The sequence below is a fragment of the Watersipora subatra genome, chromosome 5 (assembly GCF_963576615.1).
Source record: "Watersipora subatra chromosome 5, tzWatSuba1.1, whole genome shotgun sequence".
Lineage (NCBI taxonomy): Eukaryota > Metazoa > Bryozoa > Gymnolaemata > Cheilostomatida > Watersiporidae > Watersipora > Watersipora subatra.
Genome location: NC_088712.1, coordinates 49,962,880 through 49,988,213, shown reverse-complemented (window position 1 = coordinate 49,988,213; position 25,334 = coordinate 49,962,880). Strand labels below are relative to the sequence as shown.

The 25,334-nt window shown below is 36.5% G+C and overlaps 1 protein-coding gene across 1 annotated transcript in view; it reads left to right on the top strand.

Annotated features, from left to right (window-relative positions):
* Positions 1-25,334, top strand: part of LOC137396605 (golgin subfamily A member 1-like) — a 33,725-nt gene that overhangs the window by 6,370 nt on the left and 2,021 nt on the right. Inside the window, exons 6-12 of the mRNA XM_068082920.1 lie at positions 629-878; positions 2,059-2,213; positions 2,954-3,056; positions 4,518-4,649; positions 5,468-5,591; positions 9,609-9,824; positions 14,650-14,761. Of these exons, the coding sequence (XP_067939021.1) occupies positions 629-878; positions 2,059-2,213; positions 2,954-3,056; positions 4,518-4,649; positions 5,468-5,591; positions 9,609-9,824; positions 14,650-14,761 (1,092 nt within the window). The remainder of the gene's footprint in view (positions 1-628; positions 879-2,058; positions 2,214-2,953; positions 3,057-4,517; positions 4,650-5,467; positions 5,592-9,608; positions 9,825-14,649; positions 14,762-25,334) is intronic.

The following is a 25,334-nucleotide window of genomic DNA, read 5'->3' as shown; positions in this document are numbered from 1 at the left end:
CAAATTAGTGCTTCAAAGTATGGGTAATGAAGTGATTTGACCTACTCATATTTAGTATTGCTAAGGTCTGAGCTGCAAACAGAGGTTGACCAATATAAACTGGCTAAAATTCAACAGTTTCTTGCTAACCTTGTCTGTAAAAGCTTCCAGTAAAACATGAACATATACTAATCTTTTTCAATCATTGATTTGATTTATCATAAATAATTTAACTCGAAAAATGCTCACAGTCTACTGCTCTAGTCATATGAACAATCTTAAACCTTTTGAGACTTTCACGTTCTCTGACTCTTCTCTATCTTATTCATATTCCTAAATTCAATTCATTTAGATTCCATTTGCTGAGTTGAATTGAAATCATTTTGTAAATTTGATTTGAGTTGCATATAGTTTTGAGGTTTTGTCTATTTTCATGTTTGCTGTTCACTTGTTTTCTATTAGTAACCTGAGCACCGTTGTTCAGACTCTCAATAATTGCAGTAGACATTTTATGCCGCTAAATCTGAAATTCAAATGAGTGCTTTCAACTTCGAATGCCAATTAGTTGCTGCTCTCCTGACTTTAGCCATGGTCATATACTTTGTACAATGTCTTTTCTCTGATTTGTTTCGGACTCGCTGTTATACAGGATGAGAAGCTGCAGAACTCTACTGATGTAAACAATAGGAAAAGAAAGCAAATTGTTGATCAGTATACAAAGCAAATTGCTGAGTTGGAGAGGATGAATGAGACCCTCAAACTATCACTAGCAACAGAAACACAGGCTGGAATTAAGCTCAGGGAGAAGCTCGATGTAGTGAGAGAGGAGGCACTCGACAAGCAATTAGACGATGAGAAACAACTGAGCGATTTACACGAACAGCTTTCCTCTTTAAGAAGTAAGAACTACTGGCTGTTTTTAAAAACTGCTTTCTAGGTTTTGACTTTGAGTAGTAGGGCACTCCGTCGCTAGGTTTTGACTGTCAGTGGAAAGGAACGCATTGCTAGGTTTTGACTGTCAGAAGAGTAAGAAAGTACTAGCTAGCTCTTGGCTGTCAGAGGTAGGAAACTCCATGAAGACTGTTAGATGTAAGAAAGTGCATGCTGTATTTTCTTCCATTACAGTGCACCCTCAGTTTACCATAACCCTGATGTATGGTTTTTTCCCTTATGAAGTGGAACATGATGATTTTTTCGCCTCACCATACGAATCTTTTTTGACTATTCGAACTCAACAAAATTTTCGACCTTTTCAAATTCAAATTTGGCAGTCAGCGAGCTTATTACGTAGGTCAATATAACAAAGACACTAAAACGCTGTACGCCGAAAATATTTTCACAATGCCTGAATGAGACATGGTGACCTATTTCCCTCCGTGCAGCGATTCTCGCGCGACAAACTAACATTATTTCTTTAAAACCAGTAGCAAAGTTGGAGTTGCGATTTCTTCAAACATAAGGTCAGACAACTTCTCTTAACTGGTTAACAAAATTCCACTCGCTTATAAAAACAGCATCAGTCGAGCTTTTTTGCTGAATTAGGTTGAAAAAAGTTTTAAACAGGTCTGCTGAAAGTTATAGTGAAAGTGAAGACCGAAACTGATGTGATAAAATTTCAATGATAAAAAGTTGAAATTCAGTAAAATAGTGGAAATTACATACTAAAGCTTAACTTTAAGTGTGTGTTTTAGTAAGCTAAATGTAATTGACGTGAATTCAAATTTGATGTTATACATGTACGTAGTTTTGTCTTGAAGGTAATAACTCCCTACAGTACATTATAATGTTTTATTTTATTGCAAATCATAACCACTAAATACACTAAATACAATAAAGTTACTGTAGGTAACTATAGTTACTAAGGTTAACATATGATACCAACCCTGGAACGAATCAAAATCGTATTCTGAGTGTTTACTGTATATGTCAGATCAGAGAGTTAAACTATCACTTGTAGATCTCAGCTGATTTGAGGACACTAGTAAACATATGTTAGGGCTTTGCATCCAAACTATAATAAAGTAAATGGAAAGGTAGAAGATTAGTCGATATTAGTGGCAGCCTAAATCTTATTAACAGGTGAGATCTGGCAATTAGAGAGGAGTAAAAAGCTAGATACTGACAGGTTCAACAATGAACTGGCTGCCAGAGAAAACCGATGCAGTAAACTGGAGGAGCTCATGGCCACCACACAAGCGGAGAGTGAGGCTGCTCGAGCGAGCCTCACTCTGCAGGTATAGCCTATTGTCCTCGGACGCTCAACCCAAAATATTAGATATTTGTGCTTTTGTTTGTCACATGGCCTACTTTGAGTTTACCCATTGTCAGTCTGCCTTGTTTATAGTCCTGTTGCACTCGTATAAAAATGCTAGCATTTGGGAAACCTTGGGTACCTTTTAAACAGTAAAACTTACTGCATTTGGAGCATGATATCTAGTAATAGCAGTAAACAGTCACCTATTGGCTAATAATAGCAGCAAACACTTACTCATTGGCTAGTAGTGGCAGCAAACACTCAGCCATTGGCTAATAATAACAGCAATCACTCACCTATTGGCTAGTAATAGCAAGCAATGAAGTAAGCATGTCATTCAAAGCATCACCACGAACTGTTATAATGTGGTACATGATTTCTTACACCAGAACATTTGCGTCGTGTGACAAGAATATTAGATGCACACTAGTCTAGTGTATACGAATGTGTCTATCTGAGAGTTCACCATATTTTGCATGCTTTGTGTCTATTCTTGCTCACCTACATGTGAAGGTTACATCGCAGCAGATGCACCCAGATTTCTTACCCGACCAAGTCATGCTACTCTCAATAGTATTTGGGAATTGTCTTCTCTCTGTTGAATATTTCAATATAATCAAGAAAGCTAAATTCCAAAACTTACACTGAATATTTTACAAAAAACGCTATTTAGTGTAACTATGTCTTTAGACACAGAGCAATAAGGTTTTTGTGTTACAGCTTACAGAACTGAATAGTAGGTTTGATACCCTGGTGACATGCAAAGAAGAGCTGACTCAATCATTGACAGACGTTGAAAGTAAGCTAGAGACAACTGAAGCAGGTGCTTGTTTTTTCCTATTGTTATTATATTATTTTTATAGCATTAACGCAAGTTTGTTTTTGCAGTATCTTGCTCAGACTGCTATAAAAGACTGATGCATCTTTACGTATTTCTAACAGTCTATATTTGTAGCTTGCTAGTGTAGTAATTCATCTATTATTATAATTTAAATTTGGTTACCAGTGAAGGTTACAAAAAATCTCATAGAAAAGTCTTGTGAAACTATTATTATTTGTTTAAATATCATCACTCTCTATTACAACATCGTCACTCTCTATTACAATATCATCACTCTCTATTACAACATCATCACTCTCTACTACAACATCATCACTCTCTATTACAACATCGTCACTCTCTATAACAACATCGTCACTCTCTATTACAACATTGTCACTCTCTATTACAACATCGTCACTCTCTATTACAACATCGTCACTCTCTATTACAACATCGTCACTCTTTATTACAACATCGTCACTCTCTATAACAACATCGTCACTCTCTATTACAACATCGTCACTCTCTATTACAACATCATCACTCTCTATTACAACATCATCACTCTCTATTACAACATCATTACTCTGTATAACAACATCGTCACTCTCTATTACAACATCGTCACTCTTTATTACAACATCGTCACTCTCTATTACAACATCGTCACTCTCTATTACAACATCGTAACTCTCTATTACAACATCATCACTCTCTATTACAACATCGTCACTCTCTATAACAACATCGTAACTCTCTATTACAACATCGTCACTCTCTATTACAACATCGTCACTCTCTATAACAACATCGTCACTCTCTATAACAACATCGTAACTCTTTATTTCAACAGTGTTTTGATTCTAAAAAGCGATAGCTCTCCAATGTTTAGTGTGTGTGTAGTTCCTGTGGTACTACTAAAGGCTGGCTCACATTATGTCGCCGCATCACGACGTTTATGCCACAAGACTTCAATGTTCGTCGGTGACAATGTTCACGCTATCAAAAACTCACGTTGTTTGCTTTTGTTTTCACCTTTTAACTTTTCTCGAAGGTACATATTTTGTGCCACATTCGTGAATTGCGTACTAGTCCTGCCGCGACTACCACAAATGGAGATCGATAGATTAAGGTATCCGCGACAGAAAATCCCCATTGCTCAAAAGGTGCACTTTGTACAGGCTGTCGTTGATGCTAGGAAAACTATTGCGAAAGTTACAGCTGCAAACTTTCCTGACATATCCGCATTGCTCCGACATTGCTATCAATTCACGGTGCACATATTTGATGATGATTTATAACGTGGACCAGTCTTAAACTCCACGGATCGTCAACAGGAAGTTAAAGTTACGGTTATGTCGTTCAATAGCCATACTCTTTCTCCTGTGTGCCAGTAGTCATCATATTTCATCATCAAGTTTCTTGTGTTGTTATGCTGTCTTCACACTCGATATTCTGCAGAGAGGGATGACCTCTACCTACGGAATGCTGACCTATCAAGCAAACTAGAGACATGCAAAATAGAACTAAAGTTAGCCCTGAGTAATGTTGAACAGGAAAGGGATTCCCTGCAAGAAAGGCTAAACTACAGTGGTAAGGCCTTTGATCTGACCTTTTCACCTTTTTACATTCGTTTCACAGCTAACACATAGCTAATGAACATCAGTATGCAATTTGTCTCAGATCAAGCATATCGGTCATGCATTGTTGGTTCTTTTTGTTTTTTACTCTGTGTGAGAATTGCTATTTGTATCATAGTATGTATAGCCTTCCGTGTTCCTTTCTTGTTCAACGCTTTAATATAATGTAGATTTTACACAAACTTTGGTTTAATGGTTTTTAAATAGCTGGCAGGTTTAACGCTAGTTTTGGAAATATCATCTTACTAAAACACATCGAAATTTAAAAGAGGTTTTTTTGGTCCTGACTCCAGCGTTCGTTTCTAAACTAAGATAAATCCAAAACTCGTCTGTCTCCTGGTTGTTCAGTTGAATTCATAAAAGAAGTTACATCATAGTTGTGTAGCTCACACTAAGTACCTTCAAACTTTCTGAACTAGTAGTTGTTTGTTTGACTCAATTGTTTTATTATTTTTGACATCTACTTCACAACATGTTCTAAAGTTTGTATAAAATGTTGTAATACTGGGACTTCAAATACTCTTGCAAAGTGTGTCTCCAACAAAAAACGAAAGATTATTGACGTTCTATTCATTGCGTTCAATATTTATGCTGAAATCGTTTTCGTAGTGTTTTAAATTTTAGCTTATATGTATGCTCTTTTTAGTATTGCTCTGCATTTTGTTGCAAGTTTTTAGCTTTCCATAGCCAATCCAAACAGAGAACTTGTTGGCATATAGTAAGGCTTTCCAAATTTGGTAGCTCGCTATGTCATATGTTGTTTTTACACAGAAGTTGAGAAGAAGTGCTTGGAGGAGAAAGAGGAAGCTTTGAAAGAAAAAGTTGTTTTGCTGGAGGAACACAGCCGTCTGGCTGATGGAGCTCACGCTGATGCTGAGGAAAAAGCTGCAGAGATGTAAGCTTAGCTTTATCTTACTTATATAGATTACATGCCATGATTTGGGAGCTCTGAAAACCTTTACTATAATAAGAGCTGTGTCCGTCTATCCGAAGCCACATTAACAATGTTAGTAGAAAAGGTTGCCTTGCATACAACTTGAAGTCGTGCCCTCCATTTTACCAACCGAACCGCTAACCTTTACACTACTCAGCTGCCATACTACATCTTAGGATAATTATGCACATACTGATTACACATGGTGATATCTCACGGTACACGGGACTGCTAAGGGTACTGGTCATCATAATAATATCTGTTGTCTGGATCATTGAGCTTTTGTGTAGCTCATATGCATATATGAACTGTGTACCTCAGTTTTACTGCTTCATAAATATTTGTCAGAAAGTTTCTTCTTACTGCAAAGGATAGACAACTCCTCATTTGCTGTTGATGTTTCATTGAGATGCTCGGTCATCAGTAGATTTTTTGTGTTTTCCGATATCAGATCATAGGCCATATCAATTTAGTATCGAAAGAGTTAATTATGCACACATTGATTACTCATGACGGTCTCTCACGGTGCTTGGAACTGCCGAGTGTACTAGTATCATATACTTTTGTAATGATAATAGAGGCACTGTATTCCTCCTAGCTTGTGATTGGTTGCCATAATATTCACTGCTGTCAACAAAGATAAACATGGTACACGTTATTGTCATTCGAACTTACAGGAAAAACTTTTCACACATTTTAATGGCAGTGTTGCTCAGGTATGAATAAAAATAACTCGACAAGATCTAATTTAGTTATACATTTATATCTGAGTGGTTGAGACTTGAAGTCTGAGATATCTGTTGGTCTATTAGGTTACTGTTACATTACTAGAACAAGTGGTTTCTAAAAAGCAACTAAACTTTTAGATTTGTACAACAAATGATTGGTTGATAAGTCATTCAGATATTTAACCTTTGTATTGGTAGTGATACCGACCAGGCTCAGCAAATTTCTAGATGTCATTTAAAGAAGCAATTTTTAGGCACCGAGTAGGTTCGAGTTAGCAATCACCATATTACTAATCAGCCTTTGTTTTTTCAGCTATTCTATACCAGCGGATTCTGGTATCAATATCAGTACCATTGCAGAGGTCACGTATCTGAATGACTTATTCAAGCGAGCATACATACTAATTTTCCATACAGCGATGGTGTAACGACACCTGGATGCGTTAGTTTCGAAACCCTACGCATGGCCCGACAAGCAGATCATGTTTTATCTATATATATATTTCTCAAAGTATGTTCGTATGTCGTATATCTGTCTGTCATTCTATAGCTATAATAGCTATAATCACTCTAATAGCTATAGCTATTATTAGAATAGCTGTAGCTGGACAACAATGCAGATGCAAAGTCATGGCTTACTGTCATTAGAAGCTTAGCTTATTAAGTAGCTTACTGGAATTTTCATTTGGCAATGTGCTTGGCTAACAGCTTGAAAGTTCAGTTGTTTGACAAAGTTTGAAAACCTTTACAGTTTTTATTTTTCTCCTAATTTATTTCAACTACACGACACACTTCTCTCATGATATGTAGTTTGAAAGTTAGAATGGGAAATAATGTTGTTATATGTTAGATACAGATCAATTTTCTGTCCAAAGATTCTTTTATTACCCGGGCAACACCGGGTAGCACAGCTAGTTGGGCAATATAGGAGAGGGATAGTTGTGCAATGTCGCGTTTCGAGGTTGTATTTTAAAGAGGTCAAGGCCAAAACAATCATGCTGCGTGATCAGAAGAAAAAAACTACCACTTGTTATGACATTATTCAGTATGCACATCCGTAGCTAGTTAATCAACAGTCTTAGTTACTGATACTATGATACAATGAAATATCCTGCTGCTCATGTATTGTGTAGGCATTGTTCTTAATCATATAGTCGAGGATTATTTCAATTTCAGAGTCAATCCATACAGCCTTCGCTTTTGTCATTTTCAAGTAAAAACAGATACGTTAGAGCATATTTTCAAAAGTTTCAGCATGTGAAACAATAGAAAAGCAAGACCTACGCGCATGCACTAGTGTGATGCCGTCGGTGGCCTAACTCAATTCAATGGCGCCTAGATAGGGCATTGCACGCGTGTTTCGCGTCTAAATATCGACCCTGTACAACAGGGGAGTGTGAGTGACACAGCTGTTTCCAGGATGAAATTGTAGCACCATACGAAGGTTTGTCGCTACGCTAGCGTTGTATGGAAGCAAACACTCAAATTCATTTTTACACTAAGCACACCTCAGCCCACTCACTTGCTTCTAGTTAAGTATATGATACTGGTGACTGCTAAAGAGAGTGTCCCTTGTGTTTCATCTGTTCCTTGCTTATTAATGGGTCCTAATTAATGCATGTCCTTCAGTGCAGGGAGTGTCATATAGCCATTGAAGGTTGAGTTTTGTTTTAATCTACCTGGTCGTTGCGCATGGACAAAGACTTAACACACTGACATCTGGCTAACTTAACTAGTACCTGGATAAAATGACCTAATTTGATATTTTCTCCCTTGATATTTTGTAGTTGATTTTGTAGTAGACTTGATATTTTATAGTACTTCTTTGTTCGCTGTTTAAATCATATTGATTACATCGATTAGTGTCTCGTTATGTTCCGTCTCCTGAGATTGCTTCTGTTTAAAGTTTTCATTCCACATCATCTCTTCTATTGTGAGCTGTAGAGCTAAACACACTAACTTAGTCTAATATCTAACCTAGCTTTGAGTGATAGTGTAGAGCATAAGTATTATCTCATCTAATTTATGTAGCGTGACTAGAGCATTTTTGGAGGGTTAACTGTCTTCTAAAGCTAAAGGCTGGTTCACACTATATTCTCCGTATGACAGCGTTTTCCTTTCGGCGTTCATCGTCGATTATGTGAGCCGTAAACTGATGGCATCGACGAAGCAATGTGGACACGTCGGAAAAGTTTGCAGCTGTCAAACTTTCTCGATATTTCGCCGAGCATCGACAACCACCTGTACAATGTGAACCATTTCAGCAATAGTATTTCGTGGTCGCTAATAGGATGATTTATTTATTTCCGTTTATGATAGTTCCTGCGGGACTAATATTTTGTTCAAACATCATCGGAGTATTGTGGCATCAACGCCAATATACGGCGTCATAGTGTGAATCAGCCATGATTTTTGCTAGGAACTAACTGCAAGTGTAATTTAAGACTGAACGACCAAGCTGCATATCGTTCCATTTTATTCATGTCTTTGTGTCGCTGAATCAGCTAAAATGTACATGTAGATATACACGTATATGGTAATGCTGTCATCAAGGGCTCGGTGTTAACTTATGTGTCTGAATACGAATGACTCTCCATAGATACCAATTGTACATATATCTATTCATCTGCACTTAAAAAAACTATGGAAGACTAATTACAACTTTAATAGAAAATGCCCGCTTTTTTACATTATTCTTTAATTGAAAAAATAATTTTTAGTTGTCAGCATTTTTACAAGGAATCACCTCACAACCTAATTGAGCTTGTTTGTAATCTGTAGGTTCTTATTAGATGGTCATTATTAGCCACCGAAACGCTTGTGGGATTACAATGCTGTTTGTTGTTCTCGGACTATCATTTAATTGGGAGTTGTTCTCTGTTTGTAATTTATTGCATTAAATTCGACAACTCCCAAAAATTAAACATTAACTAACAGTGTTACAGAATAAATTACATGTAGGTTGCCCGGAGACTCATATGCTATCCTACTTGTATCAGCATAGTGGAAAATGATGTCTAATTAGAATAGTAATAGGCCACACTTTTGGTTTAGTTGCTAATTCTAGCAAGTTACTGCATTTCTGCATGTGGGAATCAAACATGAGGGAGCTAAGGCTTTATATAGTATAATAATGATAAGTATAGCCGCTGAGACTAGATTTACCTAAGTTGCAAGTCGATGAAATGCTAAAAGTTGTAAATTTCACCTCTATTTGTTTTACATGCAGCCATTATTGCCCATATTTTAGCGCTAATCTCAAGATTAAACTGATGGAACAGGACAAGGTGATAGGAGAGAAAACTAAATCTATCCGAGTTCACCAGCAGACCATCAATGACCTTAAAAAAACCATAAAGAGAGAGCTAAAGGACTTGGGAGAACCTGCTGCCACTCTGGGCTCCGGCAGGTCTCAAGAATTGATAGATCGAGTGAGATCCAGTCCAGCCCTGTCTGAACTAGAAAGGTACATATGCTAGTCATTCAGTTCTCATGACTACCTACTGAGCTATGAGCAATGCCCTACTCGTAATGTAATTAAGTCTATAGTAGCTCAGAGCTGTTCATTATAACACATCAAGATACTCTTATCAGGCGAATTTCTTTTATCTTCTGAGCTACCTCCCTCTCCGCATTTAGCCACTAAGTTTGTTCAATAAATAGCGAGCATTACCAATGAATGCGGGCAGTCTTTGTCCATTGATATCATCTTTTCACTAAGCAAAATCCTTTTCTTTTCATATTGTTTATATACATATGCGCTAGCTAAAGGCTGGTTCACACTATGTCGTTGTACTTCGACGTTGATGCCACAGTACTTCGGTGATCATCGATGATAACCATGTTTACACTATCACATATCCATCCGTGTTTGCATCAGGAAATACTCTGTGACGTAGTGTTTTCATTTATTTTTTTTCGCTTTTTATCAAATTTTCGCCAAAAAAATTCTTTGTTTTCAAGTGTTAGAATCAAAAACTAGTCCTGCAGCAACTATTATAAACGGATATGAATAAACCACTCTATCCGCGAATGCGAATTACCATCGCCGAAATGGTTCGCCGAAGTTTAGCAGCTGCAAACTTTCTCGACGTGTCTGTGATGCTTCGTCGATGCCATCAATTCACGGTTCACATAATCGACGATGGACGCCGAAAGGGCTATGCTAACAAACGGCGATATAGTATGAACCGGCCTTTGAGAGCTCGTAAATTCATGCTTAGAGAGGAAGGCCTATGGGGTCACTTTGTAGAGTGGAGGGCAGACGACTTACAGATAGCAATCAGATGTACTAGAAGATTCTAACATCCACTTATTGAGCGGCTATAAATCTTTAATAGGCTCCCAATTTGGATGTTCTTTAATGTTGTCTATGTATTCAATTCTTCATTTTTTCAGACTGTTTCAGTTTAATATAAAATAAAACTATCTACAAAATAGTAAATTCATTGGTTTTTGAAAAAAGCAAAACGTTGGACCCCATTTTACATCAAAAATACACCATTTCAGAAAAATGGCGTATCATTTTCGTGCCTCATCATAACTAATATACTTGGCTTTTTTACACTTTAGATCATTTCAACAACTCGTTTTAGAAAATCCAGCTCTCTCTCTATCAACTACATTTAGTTATGTCTGTGGTCTTGGGCAGTTCTATGACTCACTACTTCATAGAGAAATCATTCCCAAGTACTGTATTTAGAGTAAAAGCTGGTTAGTCAATCAGTCAGTAATATTTCCTCATGCCATTTCTTAGCAACCACTAAATAAACTTGGATTAGTCAATATATAAATGACTAAGTAAACACTGGGAGCACCTAACAGTGCATGTCAAACTCATTATCCGAGGACGTCAGATAAGTTACCATTTAGTGGTTGCACACTAGCTGTAGAATGCCTAAAAGTACACACACTAAGTTCATCCATATTTGCCTCATAGCCCTCTATATGACTTTGGTCAACTGGTCAGTGCGATGGTTTCATTAAGGAGATGCAATTAGTACCATTATTTTATGGTGAAAGGATTAACGTGAATATGTAGCGTTTGTGCTGTCTGGCCAATTCCTACAACCCAGCTACAAGTAGATACATAGCACTCCAACTACAAATGAATACCTAGTACCAGAGCTACAGACAAAAACATACCATAGTACTTGAGCTACAGGCAGACATGCATAAACCCACATTGCTAGTTACTTGGCTTCCTTCATGCATACAGCCAACTGCAATATCACAGGTTTTATTGGTTTATTGATCGTTAGCGTTTTTTGTTGGAATCCAGTCATTGAATTACTTGCAACTAGTCTGATAAGAGACTTCCTTCTTGTTCAAATCAACCTCCTGGAGTCAATCATTGTTAACACATGTCACCCCTGATATTGATGACCTCTCTCAGCTGCATGTATTACATTCACATCAAGAATTCCTATGTGACTACAGGAGCTCATATCTTCATCACATTTATACACTATATGCGCAGGTTGTGTGCTATCCGTATGTATTAGATCTGTCAGTCAGTATGAGGAATACTACTAGAAGTCACCAGCAGCTGCGACCTGTTGACCTGTGAACAGCGAGTTGGGGTTCCATACCCGAAAAGGTAGAAAGGGGGTAACAGGAAATACGTCCAACCTTAACTTGCTCGTTGCAACTAGATGTTTCCAGTCGTCAAGAAGTTGCCTTACCACTAGGCTCAACCATGTCCAGCCAAAATCAAGGATCCATTTTTATGCAACAATGCTAGTGAAAACAGCATAGCTTCTGTTTGCAATGAGAAAAGCAGACATCCTTGATGTTCTAAGGGATGCCTACACATGCCACTCTGTGTGTCAATCGCTTCTCTCTTCGGCATGTCCCGGATGTCATAGATCTTTACACTCTTTGTGTAGGGCGTGTTTTAATATTTCTCAGTTTACAACCTGCCAGTATATATCGTATTTGATGGCCTACAAAACGCACTTTTGTATAGAACGCGCCCAAGAACGTACCATTTGTGCAATAGGAGGCCAAAAATAACTCGACGAAAACTATACTTTTCGACAAAAAGCTTCAATTATGACAAATGACCTTTTCGGCAAATGTGTTTTTAGCCCATAGAATTTTAGCGAAATAACCATGAACTGTTTCTTGTATCCATATTTACAGCGGTAAAACTCCAGTAAATAAAAATTCTTGAACTGTAACCTTTCTAGTCACGCCGAATGTTAGGCCAGTCAGGAAAATTCTACAATTTCATATAGAATTTTCATAAAAAATACATTGTAATGTAGAATTCTACACTTTCAAGTAGGCATGCACTGTAGAGTGTTAGCCAGAATTCTCAAATTTTGAGTCTGCATTATGTACATAAGACACAGGGGAGAGAATTTTTAGGCTAATTTCGGGATGAAATAGTGTGTCTTATAGGCTGTAAAATACATAAATTAAGTTTGTCGATTTATTCACAAGTTTTCAACTCATGTTTGGTTATTTCTTCAGATTACTCTCTGGATGTCTCTGTTAGCCTAATATTTTATTTACATCACTTAGTTTGGTTAGGTGAAGTAGCGGGTACGAATATTCTGAAGACATGTATAATTTTTACTATAATGAGACCCGTGTCTGTTTGCCTGTTTGTCCAAAGTCACGTTTAGATTTTTAGAAAAATATCCCCTTATGCGGGATTTGAACTCACAACTTTCAGCATAACAGACTAATACCCTAACCACTGTACCAAGTAGAGCCCATTGGCATCCTGAAATATGGTTGTTGTACATATAGTAATTACACTTGACAATATCTCACGGCACGCTGGGCTGCTAGGATAACTGCATGATTAAAAGGCAACAGACTGTCGTAGAACTCTCTAGTAAAAACTGCCTGCTTTTTTATGGGCTGGCCTAGTTTGCTTGTTGTTTTGGTGCTGGAGAGGTTTGTGCTGGGTGAACAGGAATTGATTGATAATCATTTTAGCCATACTGAGAATCTGACGACAGATATTGTGCAAAGCCACTTGTGTTGCGCAAGTCCTACTGACTGGCAAAAAAATATAGATATATCTTCTGCGTAATACTTGTTGCGGTGAATGAATACCAATTCATGAGGGTTTAACCTTTCTGAGGGGTTTAAAATTCTATATCTCTGTACCTAATACCTCCCTTTTCAAGTTGTCTGATGAAATTGTGTAGTTATTACAATGACACATTTTATATTGTTTTGTGCCTTCCCTCACTATGTTCTTTACCACTGCCAACTGGCGAAGCAATTAAATTTACCCAAGATATTTATCTATAATATAACTTTTGGGTGTCGCATCGTGTTGGTATGATATACGCCGTGAACTTTTGAATACACTTCCCTTTGCCTGCTCCATGAACAAATGCTGCGGCTTCGTTTGTTTAGAAAAGCAACCGGGGCAGCAGCTGTATGTGTTCACAATGACTCAAATTCTGTGTGATATTGTAAAAAATAATTTACAAGTAATTCAATAGGATGCTTTCGGATTTCTCCGACGTGTGAATAACTGTCGTTGCTTGGGAGTATGCAATGAGCAATCATTGAGGTCTACATGTAACATACTACTCGAGCTTATCCTTTACATGTACCTTTCAATGACATCCAATAGATATCTTCATTAGTTTATTTGATAGACGAATAACCAGTTGCTGAATCTAATAACAATATGTTGTACAACAACCAGGTAAACATAGACATAAATCTCAGTCTAAGACACATGATAGAGGCATACACATATCAAGGCTTTCATATCCGATCTCAATGGTCATGTACTGCCTGCCCAAATATTGTACAAAATTATATAGTTGTTTTACAATGGTAAAATCTTAGATCCAATTCCATATAGTTACTCCATATGCATACCCCATTACCCAGCCCTGCAGGCAGTGTGAATGTAGAAGTTTAGTTTAAATTTTTACATATGTTTAATTAAAAATCAGCTTAGCAGAAGAATTTGTAAGCTTTTTTCTCCATAATCTGTTCTCCTGAGTCATTGAGGCCTCTTGAAAGTTTTATTGTATATATTTTAGCTGTTATTTGTAATTTGAAAGCATTGCACTGCTTATGTGGTAGAGAAAGTCTAGTTTAAGAACAGCCGATGGACATATTCATGAAGCCCCTAGCATCATGTGTTTAAACTGGAATGAGCAGCAATTCTCATCTAATGCTAACATGAATATACATGTATTGTTTCTGCTTGCTCATAAACAGCTGGGATAGTGAACCACTGTTTGACTTCTTACTCATAAAAGCATAACTTGCGGTTTATGTTTGTCAATAGTTGTTTTCTTTTGCAGATGTGAATCACCAATGGGCGATAACATTCCCTCCGCAAAGACCAAGCCTCAGGCTATGGATGAGTCAACAGCCAAGTATAGCACAGTCCTATCCCAGCAATATAGACATGAGGTAATACTACATGTACTACTTGATAGCTCGTTCCTACCCAATGCCCCCCTCTACAGACAGCTTCTTGAGAATTCTTATCATATTTTACAATGTTGTTATTGAAACGCCTTTACCTAGAAGGCCCCAGCATTTCCTACACATAAGTTAATAGACTGTGAAATGGGTCAAAGAGAAAAGATTCCTTCAAGGTCACAAAAGCCATAGGCTCCTTTGGTTTTTATCGATTTCACCAACTAAAACCTCTTTCAAATTTGGGTGCAAATTTTCATTGCCTGAATGAACACATGGTTAGATAGATATTAACTTCATTTATACCGGTCAAGGCCGTTTACAGCAAATTGGACCATTAGACAAAAAACAATGATATCATTGGATCTTTCTTATCTTTGATATATACAATGTTGCACATATCATAAAGGCTTCCTGAGTGATAATTATTAAGGTTTCACAACACTGTTAAGGTTTAGTTATGAATTTACTTGTTATGAAATTGTTGTTTTGTTTACGTTTAGCTGGGGTTGCAGTCAGTTGATGCATTTCCCGAATATTTGCTCACTGCTTATTGAAATTATTGGTAGTTTAGGAAAAAGCTGCTGGCAAATGGTTTGCTAGTTGAAATATGCTGGCAGTAGTAGTATCCTTCAAGGTGAAGGTCATTTACATATTTAGCTTGAGGATTGATAACTTTGGAACATTTGGGTAGAACAGTAGTAGGAGTCACAGACCAAAGAGGTTTTGCCCTTCGTTTAGCCAGTAAGGGCTAATACAACAAAATGTTTTATCCTTTTTGGTTATGATGAAGTGAGCTAAATAAAACCTGGTTGATTTGATCAACCAACCTGACACAACAGCCAGTTTCTCAGTCATAACAACTGCGGCTGCGATGTCAAACTCATCATTCCTTAGTTTCATCCGCTCAGTTGCTATGGTGAATGGTGATTTGCCTCTGGCCTACCAGCTCTTGTCAGAGAGACTGCCCTCCACTCGGTATGTTTCTTGGTAGTTAAATTTGGGACAGCGTGGCTGATGAAGGGGATGCTCATACGAGCTGCAGAACTACTGTGTGGTATCTGTCTAAATATATTAACCCATTAATGTAATACAAACTGTATCCATGAAAAACAAGCCCGATACTAAATTACACCTGCTCGCTAGCTGGCTAGAGTACAGGTGCAAGCTACTCCATAAACATAAGCTATACCTGATGAAAAGAGCAGGTCTTTCACATTTGATACCGAGTCAAAAATTTGGGTTCGATTGAAATTGAATGACAATAAAATCTCATAAACATTCAACATGTTATAGAGATATCTCCATTCTAGTCAACCGAACGCGCATATAAAGTGATCATTCCTGCTAATGCCAAATATGCTTTTTCTCTACGCTAAAGCATCTACATGTACATGAAATATAGTTTGTTCTGGAAATTGTGTTATGTAGTCAGAATTTCCTAAGTAGAACGGTTCTTACACAATAAATGCCCTGATCAGTTGCAAGCCCCTTTAAAATCTGCCAAACCTTTTACAAATTACAAAAATCCATTGAAAACTCTAACAAACACATGTTAGAATTGAATTACTACACATTAAACTCTAACAAATACATGTTAGAATTGAATTACTACACATTAAACTCTAACAAATACATGTTAGAATTGAATTACTACACATTAAACTTTAACAAATACATGTTAGAATTGAATTACTACACATTAAACTCTAACAAATACATGTTAGAATTGAATTACTTCACATTAAGCTCTAACAATTACATATTAGAATTGAATTACTACACATTAAGCTCTAACAATTACATGTTAGAATTGAATTACTACACATTAAGCTCTAACAATTACATATTAGAATTGAATTACTACACATTAAACTCTAACAATTACATGTTAGAATTGAATTACTACTCATTAAACTCTAACAATTACATGTTAGAATTGAATTACTACACATTAAACTCTAACAATTACATGTTAAAATTGAATTACTACACATTAAACTCTAACAATTACATGTTAAAATTGAATTACTTCACATTAAGCTCTAACAATTACATATTAGAATTGAATTACTACACATTAAGCTCTAACAATTACATGTTAGAATTGAATTACTACACATTAAGCTCTAACAATTACATATTAGAATTGAATTACTACACATTAAACTCTAACAATTACATGTTAGAATTGAATTACTACACATTAAACTCTAACAATTACATGTTAGAATTGAATTACTACACATTAAACTCTAACAAATACATGTTAGAATTGAATTACTACACATTAAACTCTAACAAATACATGTTAGAATTGAATTACTACACATTAAACTCTAACAAATACATGTTAGAATTGAATTACTACACATTAAACTTTAACAAATACATGTTAGAATTGAATTACTACACATTAAACTCTAACAAATACATGTTAGAATTGAATTACTACACATTAAACTCTAACAATTCAATGTTAAAATTGAATTACTACACATTAAACTCTAACAATTACATGTTAAAATTGAATTACTTCACATTAAGCTCTAACAATTACATATTAGAATTGAATTACTACACATTAAGCTCTAACAATTACATGTTAGAATTGAATTACTACACATTAAGCTCTAACAATTACATATTAGAATTGAATTACTACACATTAAACTCTAACAATTACATGTTAGAATTGAATTACTACTCATTAAACTCTAACAAACACATGTTAGAATTGAATTACTACACATTAAACTCTAACTAACACATGTTAGAATTGAATTACTACACATTAAACTCTAACAATTACATGTTAGAATTGAATTACTACACATTAAACTCTAACAATTACATGTTAGAATTGAATTACTACACATTAAACTCTAACAAATACATGTTAGAATTGAATTACTACACATTAAACTCTAACAAATACATGTTAGAATTGAATTACTACACATTAAACTCTAACAATTCAATGTTAAAATTGAATTACTACACATTAAACTCTAACAATTACATGTTAAAATTGAATTACTTCACATTAAGCTCTAACAATTACATATTAGAATTGAATTACTACACATTAAGCTCTAACAATTACATGTTAGAATTGAATTACTACACATTAAGCTCTAACAATTACATATTAGAATTGAATTACTTCACATTAAGCTCTAACAATTACATGTTAGAATTGAATTACTACACATTAAGCTCTAACAATTACATATTAGAATTGAATTACTACACATTCAACTCTAACAATTACATGTTAGAATTGAATTACTACACATTAAACATGAAAAAAGCTGCACATTATATAAAGAAAAATGTAGGTTTTCTGTTTCTTTCGTTTTCACTTGAATTTCTTTCTTGTTTTAATTGCTATCATATCATGGCCACTTGTTACTTTCTTTGGTTCATTAGCTTCAGGTTTGACTCAGTAGTTTTTGCGTGATGTCTTGTAAGGAAGCGATCAGAAGTCATTTGCTTCTGTCCGCTTTCAACGATCTTTTAAAAATGTTGAAAGCAAATAGATAGTCATAGTAAGCGATAGTCCAACTGGTGAACACTTTTTCTGGTTGATTCTTTTCTACAAGTTCTGAAACTTTATAGAATTTTTCTAAAATGTATTTCATTCGGGCTGTCGGAGTAATGGACTGCCTCTTTTTCATCTTTATTGAACTCTTGCATTGCCATGCTTTATGTCACCTTCAACTCCCTCAACTCCTGCGCTGAAATCTCCTCGAGGTACCCCTGAAATGAGATTTACATTCGGTAGACTCTGAGAGCTTGTAACTGCATATATTCTGAAATCTTCGCCAATAGTTCGTATTCTAAAATTTCTATTACACAAAAACAATATTTCGTAGCATGCAAATTTCAAAAGAAGACCCTTTCAAGAGTAGTATATTAAATTTCGATTGACTACAGAATGTCAATAGGTAAAACTTCATACCAAAACACAACAATATTAGCGAACTTAGATTTAAGATTGTGACTTGGTAGTAACTGATGTTCTGGGCTACCTCTTAGCTCTGAGATAGATTTTGTTATTACAACTACAGGATGTTCATATTGCGCACTCAGAGACGGCATAGTTAGAAATTGAAAGGAATGTGACTGCTAGGGTACAACGTTTAATTTCCCTTTGGTCTGGTAGGTATGTGATATATCATGGGACTATGTCTGTGCTATGGCAGCAGACCTACTTACTGCTTGAAAAAGGAACTTGAATTCCCTCTTCACCTCGCTAGATAAAGTGAATTTGACTTTGGACTGATGGAAATCACAATAACTTATGATAAAGAGTATATGAACCAGGGGTTAGATAAGTGTATTGTTTTTGTTTGAGCAAATGGAAGCAGGCTGGTGAAAAAGTGCAACTAACCAGTAAGGGCTCAATTCGTTGTGTTCAATTTATTCATTCACGTCTATTTTTACCAACAGCTAGTCAATTTTAACGGTATTCATTGTCCTAATCCTTGTTAGGCTCGATATGACAGCCACATAATGACCTTCGCGTTGCAATTACGCAGTACTTTTTATTGCTGGTTCATAGTTGTTGTTCTAGTGACTGCCCACACCACTGTCTGGTAGTTAAAGTCACATTCCTGTGCGCAGCTGGTTATCGTGTATACCGCAGCGTGACTATGTCTAATGAGTCAAACGCCAGGTTCGGATAGTGCAGGATTTCAGAATATTTTAGGCCACTAAAGTTGAGGTTCCTTAGAGTTTTTGATTTCAATTTCTTCAAAAAACATCATTCAAAGTCGAACATTATCCTGCTATATCTAGCAGGTCAGAGTTGGTTCTGAACGTAGTTCTCTAAGTTGTGAAGTTGTCTTCTTGAGCCAACATTTGTATTCGGTTAAACAAGTTGTTTAACTTTGGTAACGCCTCAGTTTTCTCTTTACTCAAACTCTGGTACCCATGTGTCCCAAGAGCTGTTCTCATGTAGTGGTTACCCTGTAGGCCTAATGACTTGCCTCAGATGTGTACTTATAGATAGTATTGGGCCGGTAAGGAGTTATCTGCTCTTACCGACACCGAGGGATTATCGGTATCCGGGAAACCAATCATTTTCGGTGACAGCTAGTTATTCGCGGCCGGTTTGATATGATCGGTATTTATCCGTAAAAGCCTATCGGTATATGGTTATCCAGATAGATTTTTGTACTTGACAGGCTACAGCATTACCAGTGCCGCGATGCGCGGGAGAATCTCCCGCACAATGAGCTGCTTATGAAAGAGCTCATTTGACGTCTCGCTCACAATCGCCATGTAACAGAATGAGATTACAATCACGCGTCAATTGATGTTATGGTTAGTTGCAAAAACGCCTCTTTGACGAACACGCTAATCAAAAAGAGTCTCTCAGTGCGCATTGGCAATCACATCTTTTTCTCAGACATTCTGAAAACACAACACATGCGAATTATATTATAACTCTTTCTTCAACGAACATATCCACGCTTACCTATAGGTATCTAGTATTATATTACGTCTTACATTGATAAAATGTAAAACGTATTATACGTTTTATATTTTATCAAATCTAAAATGTATATTACGTTTTATATTTGATAAAACCCTCCGTTTGATATTTGATACGTTTGATATATTTATACGTTTTATATTTGATTTATCTCCCACCTGCGTTATATAAAAATAGGCAGTAGGTAAGCTGAAGTTAAACACACACTGAAAACCATATACCCAACTAAAATACCGACAATACCGAACTTTCTTAATTGGCAAAGGATACCGAAGATGGTAAATACCGAGGATACCGACACCGGGAAAACCGATAAAAAAGTGCAAGGATATCCTATCCGGTACTAAATATACCAGCCCAACACTTTTATAGATATGCCTTACACACTGGTATAGATGATAGCTAGTTACCTAAATGGGTGACTATCACTAGTGTTATAGGCTACGAATTTTTGAGCTTCGAAGTTGTGGTTTTGATCGTAGGAATGAGGAGGACGTATTTACATGATACGCAGGAGTGATCGCACCATTCGCAATTATTCGTAGCTGATGAGTTTACATGCTACGAAGAAATTGTCGTACAACTCCGCGTTGTCTATATTAGTCTGTTGCGCTTTTATCTACAACGGGGTGCACAATTTATATCGCGGCTGGCACTCCTAGAATGCGTCTAAGGTCAAACGTCAATGTCAAAGCGTGTAAGAAACTTTTCTTTAAATTTCGGAGTTAATAATTTTTATTTTGAAGACAATATTTTTAAAACACGTGCATTAAAAACAGGGATGCTGTAAGGACATCCCTAATGAAAACGGTGAAAATCCAATCTTCGATCGCAAAGATTTGTGCAATAATACGAATATCGATGTTTAACCTACATGATACGCAGTACTGCGTTGTTGCTACGATCTTCTCAAAAATACCCCTCCCCCTTGAAACGAAGGTTTAAATCGCATGGAAGATTTAAAGATTTGGCTTTTTGAACCATTTACATGCTACGAAGATGAAAAATATGACAAAAATTCTTAGAATGTAACACTAGTGATTAGTAATGTAACGATTACTACAAGTTTATCATGTGCATGGCCAGAGGGACAGCCAGAGGGACAGCCATCGACCACTAATAGCAAGTGATCAAGTTTTTCGCATAAGAAGTGCTGAGGCCTGCGATGGCCTGTTTGTCACTTGTTACTGCTCGTCTATGAGCCCCCTATTTCAATTTTTTGCATTCTCAATATTACTCAAGCATGTCTGATATTGCTTTAGCTGTGGTTACCAAAGATACGTACTGAGTATCTCTGTTACTACCACAGTCCTGACCACAGGGTGTTTATAGCCTCCAACCACACCATCCTTCTTCTGAGCCGGTCATCACTAGGCTCTCACACCGGCACCCTGCCGAAGAAACCAAGCTAAGTTCGGCTGGCTGACATGTCCGCGCTGTATTGCCGTAGGTCTGCACCGTCGTCTCAGCGATTGTTCGTTGGCTATAGAGGCCGTAAGCGATGGCATCACTGGGGCAGCACAGATATACCAGAAAAGATTACAATAGTTAAGAATACATACTAAAGCTTAGCTTTAGTATGTATTCTCAACTATTTTACTGAATTTCAACTTTTTATCACTAAAATTTTATCAGTTTCGGTCTTCTCTGTCAACTGTCAAACTTTCCTGATACTTTCGGTAGACTGGGCTTTTGTGATACTGCGTAACGTAGCATGAACGTTGAAGTTAACTTAAATGAAATTAGCTTACTTAACACACACTTGGAACTAAGTCTTACTATGTTACTAAGCCTAATTTTAATTTTGTCATCTAAATTTTTTATTTCCTGACTGTTTCTCGCGGGACGCTTTTTGTGTAGCTTTCGCTATAACTTTTGGCCAACCATATTAAAACTTTTTTCAATTCAACAAGAAAGACCGAGCCATGCTGCTCAAATTGGAATTTCGAAGATAATTTGGTTGATGTCATATAGTCTGGAAAATGCCGTAACGAGGGGCTGGAAAAGCTTGTATCCAAGTTCTTAGGGCAAAAAACTGCAAGGCATGGATGCCGTAACCCAGGGTCCACTGTATGTCCGTAAGGCAGTGATTGTTAGCAGCTTGCTAGAAGGAAGTGAATGCTTTTGAAACCTGCTGGTCAATTAATTCTGGCAAGCTGCCAATAATAATTTGAGACCCGGCATGAGCTATAAGCATGGACATGGTGGCAAGACCAATGGCCCTGCCTAAAGTTCGTGTGTGAGCTCCTGGTTCCTTCTAAACCATTTGTTTGAGCAAGGGGCAACTCCTAGCACTACTTTGCTAGACCTCATCAATAAATTACAATTTGTGAATGTAATTTTGTATGAATGAACAGTTTTAAACATATATCGTATTCTACTGATAATTTTAAAAAAGTATTTCAGTCTTCCATAAAGTTACCAGTTTACTTGCCTTTATATCATAAGCTAGGCCCTAGTTGTAAACTTTTCCCTTAAAAAAGAGAATAAACCCTAGCATCATCTTTGCAAAAATACCTTTGCTTAGTAGTGTTGAAGGTGCTATTATACTTGATAAGCAGTTCTTAACCTTGCTGGACATACTGAATACCACTTTCATATGTGCTTTCATCAAACCTTTTATTGAAAAATAGATTATTGTTTTCATTTTCGTTACCGGTACATGTTTTACCGGCACACAAAATGAACTGTGCGTTAACATTCATTGTGTTTGTAGAACAAACCGTTACAATGCAATAACTCACAACAAATTACACATCTTTTCAGAAATACATGCATACCTTTGCAAATTAGTATAACTTCTGTTGTTGCCTTCGAGAAACCTCTACCGAGTTCCAAAGACTGGCTCATGGAACCTGTAGAGTTCGATCGAACCCAGGTTAGGAACCTCTGCGCTAGATGACCGCAGTATACCTTTTAAGATATGAGTAACTACCCCTTGAGACACTTGTAAATACTCCTTGAGACACATGTAAATACTCCTTGAGACACATGTAAATATACCTTGAGACACATGGATAAATATTCCTTGAGATACATGTGAATATCCCTTGAGACACATGTAAATATACCTTGAGACAAATGTAAATACTCCTTGAGACACATGTAAATAGACCTTTAGACACATGTAAATATACCTGGAGACACATGGATGAATACTCCTTTGAGACACATGTAAATATACCTGGAGACACATGGATAAATACTTCTTTGAGACACATGTAAATACCCCTAGAGACACATGTAAATATACCTTTAGACACATGTAAATATACCTGGAGACACATGTGAATACCCCTTGAGACACATGTAAATATACCTTGAGACACATGTAAATATACCTTGAGACACATGTAAATATACCTTGAGACATATGTGAATACCCCTTCAGACACTTGTAAATACTCCTTGAGACACATGTAAATATACCTTGAGACACATAGGTAAATATACCTTGAGACACATGGGTAAATACTCCTTGAGACACATATAAATATACCTGGAGACACATGTGAATACACCTTGAGACACATAGGTAAATACTCCTTGAGACACATGTAAATATACATTGAGACGCATGTAAACATACCTTGAGACACATGTAAATATTCCTTGAGACATATGTAAACATACGTGAGACACATGTGAATACCCCTTCAGACACTTGTAAATACTCCTCGAGACACATGTAAATATACCTTGAGACACATGGGTAAATACTCTTTGAGACACATGTAAATATACCTTGAGACACATGTAAACATACCTTGAGACACATGTAAATACTCCTTGAGACATATGTAAATATACTTGAGACACATGTGAATACCCCTTCAGACAATTGTAAATACTCCTCGAGACACATGTAAATATACCTTGAGACACATGGGTAAATATACCTTGAGACACATGGGTAAATACTCTTTGAGACACATGTAAATATACCTTGAAACACATGTAAATATACCTTGAAACACATGTAAATATACTTTGAGACACATGTGAATACCCCTTCAGGCACTTGTAAATTATACTCCTTGAGACACATGTAAATATACTTTGAGACACATATCAATATACCTTGAGGCACATGTAAATGTACCTTGAGACACATGTCAATATACCTTGAGACACATGTAAATATACCTTGAGACACTTGTTAGACATCTTGAGACATGTATAAATGCATCTCGGTACAAAACCTCCATCATACTATTTTGATTGGGCCTAATTTGTTAAACTTCTTTTTTTGAAGCTCTGTTATAATAGCAATGGAGTGTTTTAACAAACGGTAGAAATGCTAGTGAGTGAAGAGGTCAAGGTCCTGACTAAAAAGTTGAATACAGAAAGGTTGCCGATCTTTAGTTAGGGCATCATGTAATACTATGGTAGTTACCCAGGCTGACCAAGCACGCCGATGTTCCCTTCAATATGTTTTCTATTTTGTTTTCTGCTATGCTGTGAGCGAAATTACGAATTTAAGAATTGTTTTTATGATCTTTTCTATTTTAATAAGCCATAAAATGACTGGTCGTCGTGTGAGTTTCAATAAAATTTGGAGAATTAAAATTTGCAGTCAGCCCATTGAGATATGAACAAGGCAGAAGTATTCTAAACAAGCCCCGGTATGCTGCACTTTGTGACAATCCCATATTTGTGACAATCCATCAACCGTGGATAAGTCGTATCAGTGTTCATGTCTATTTCGGCTATCAGCCAGTGTAATAATAACTTAGTTCAATCTTTTTGCTGCCGGAGAGTCGGTTGCACCTTTTGTGACAAAGCCAAATTAGTTTGCCTCCTTTCTGAGGCATTACTTTGTTTTATTGAATACCAAACAATTTACTGCTTCAAAACCATTTCTAATTCGTGTTGTTGCTTTCTGACATGGTTTTGAATTCAATAAAATTCTAATTCACCATCACGTAAGTCAAATAGCATACCAACAATCTGATTGAAAAACAAATTTCATTTTGGTACATATTTTAAAAAAGCTGTTCCAATGCAAAACCTCTAAGTTGCAGTTGACTAAGAATTGTAAACCATTAATCGTTGTTTACG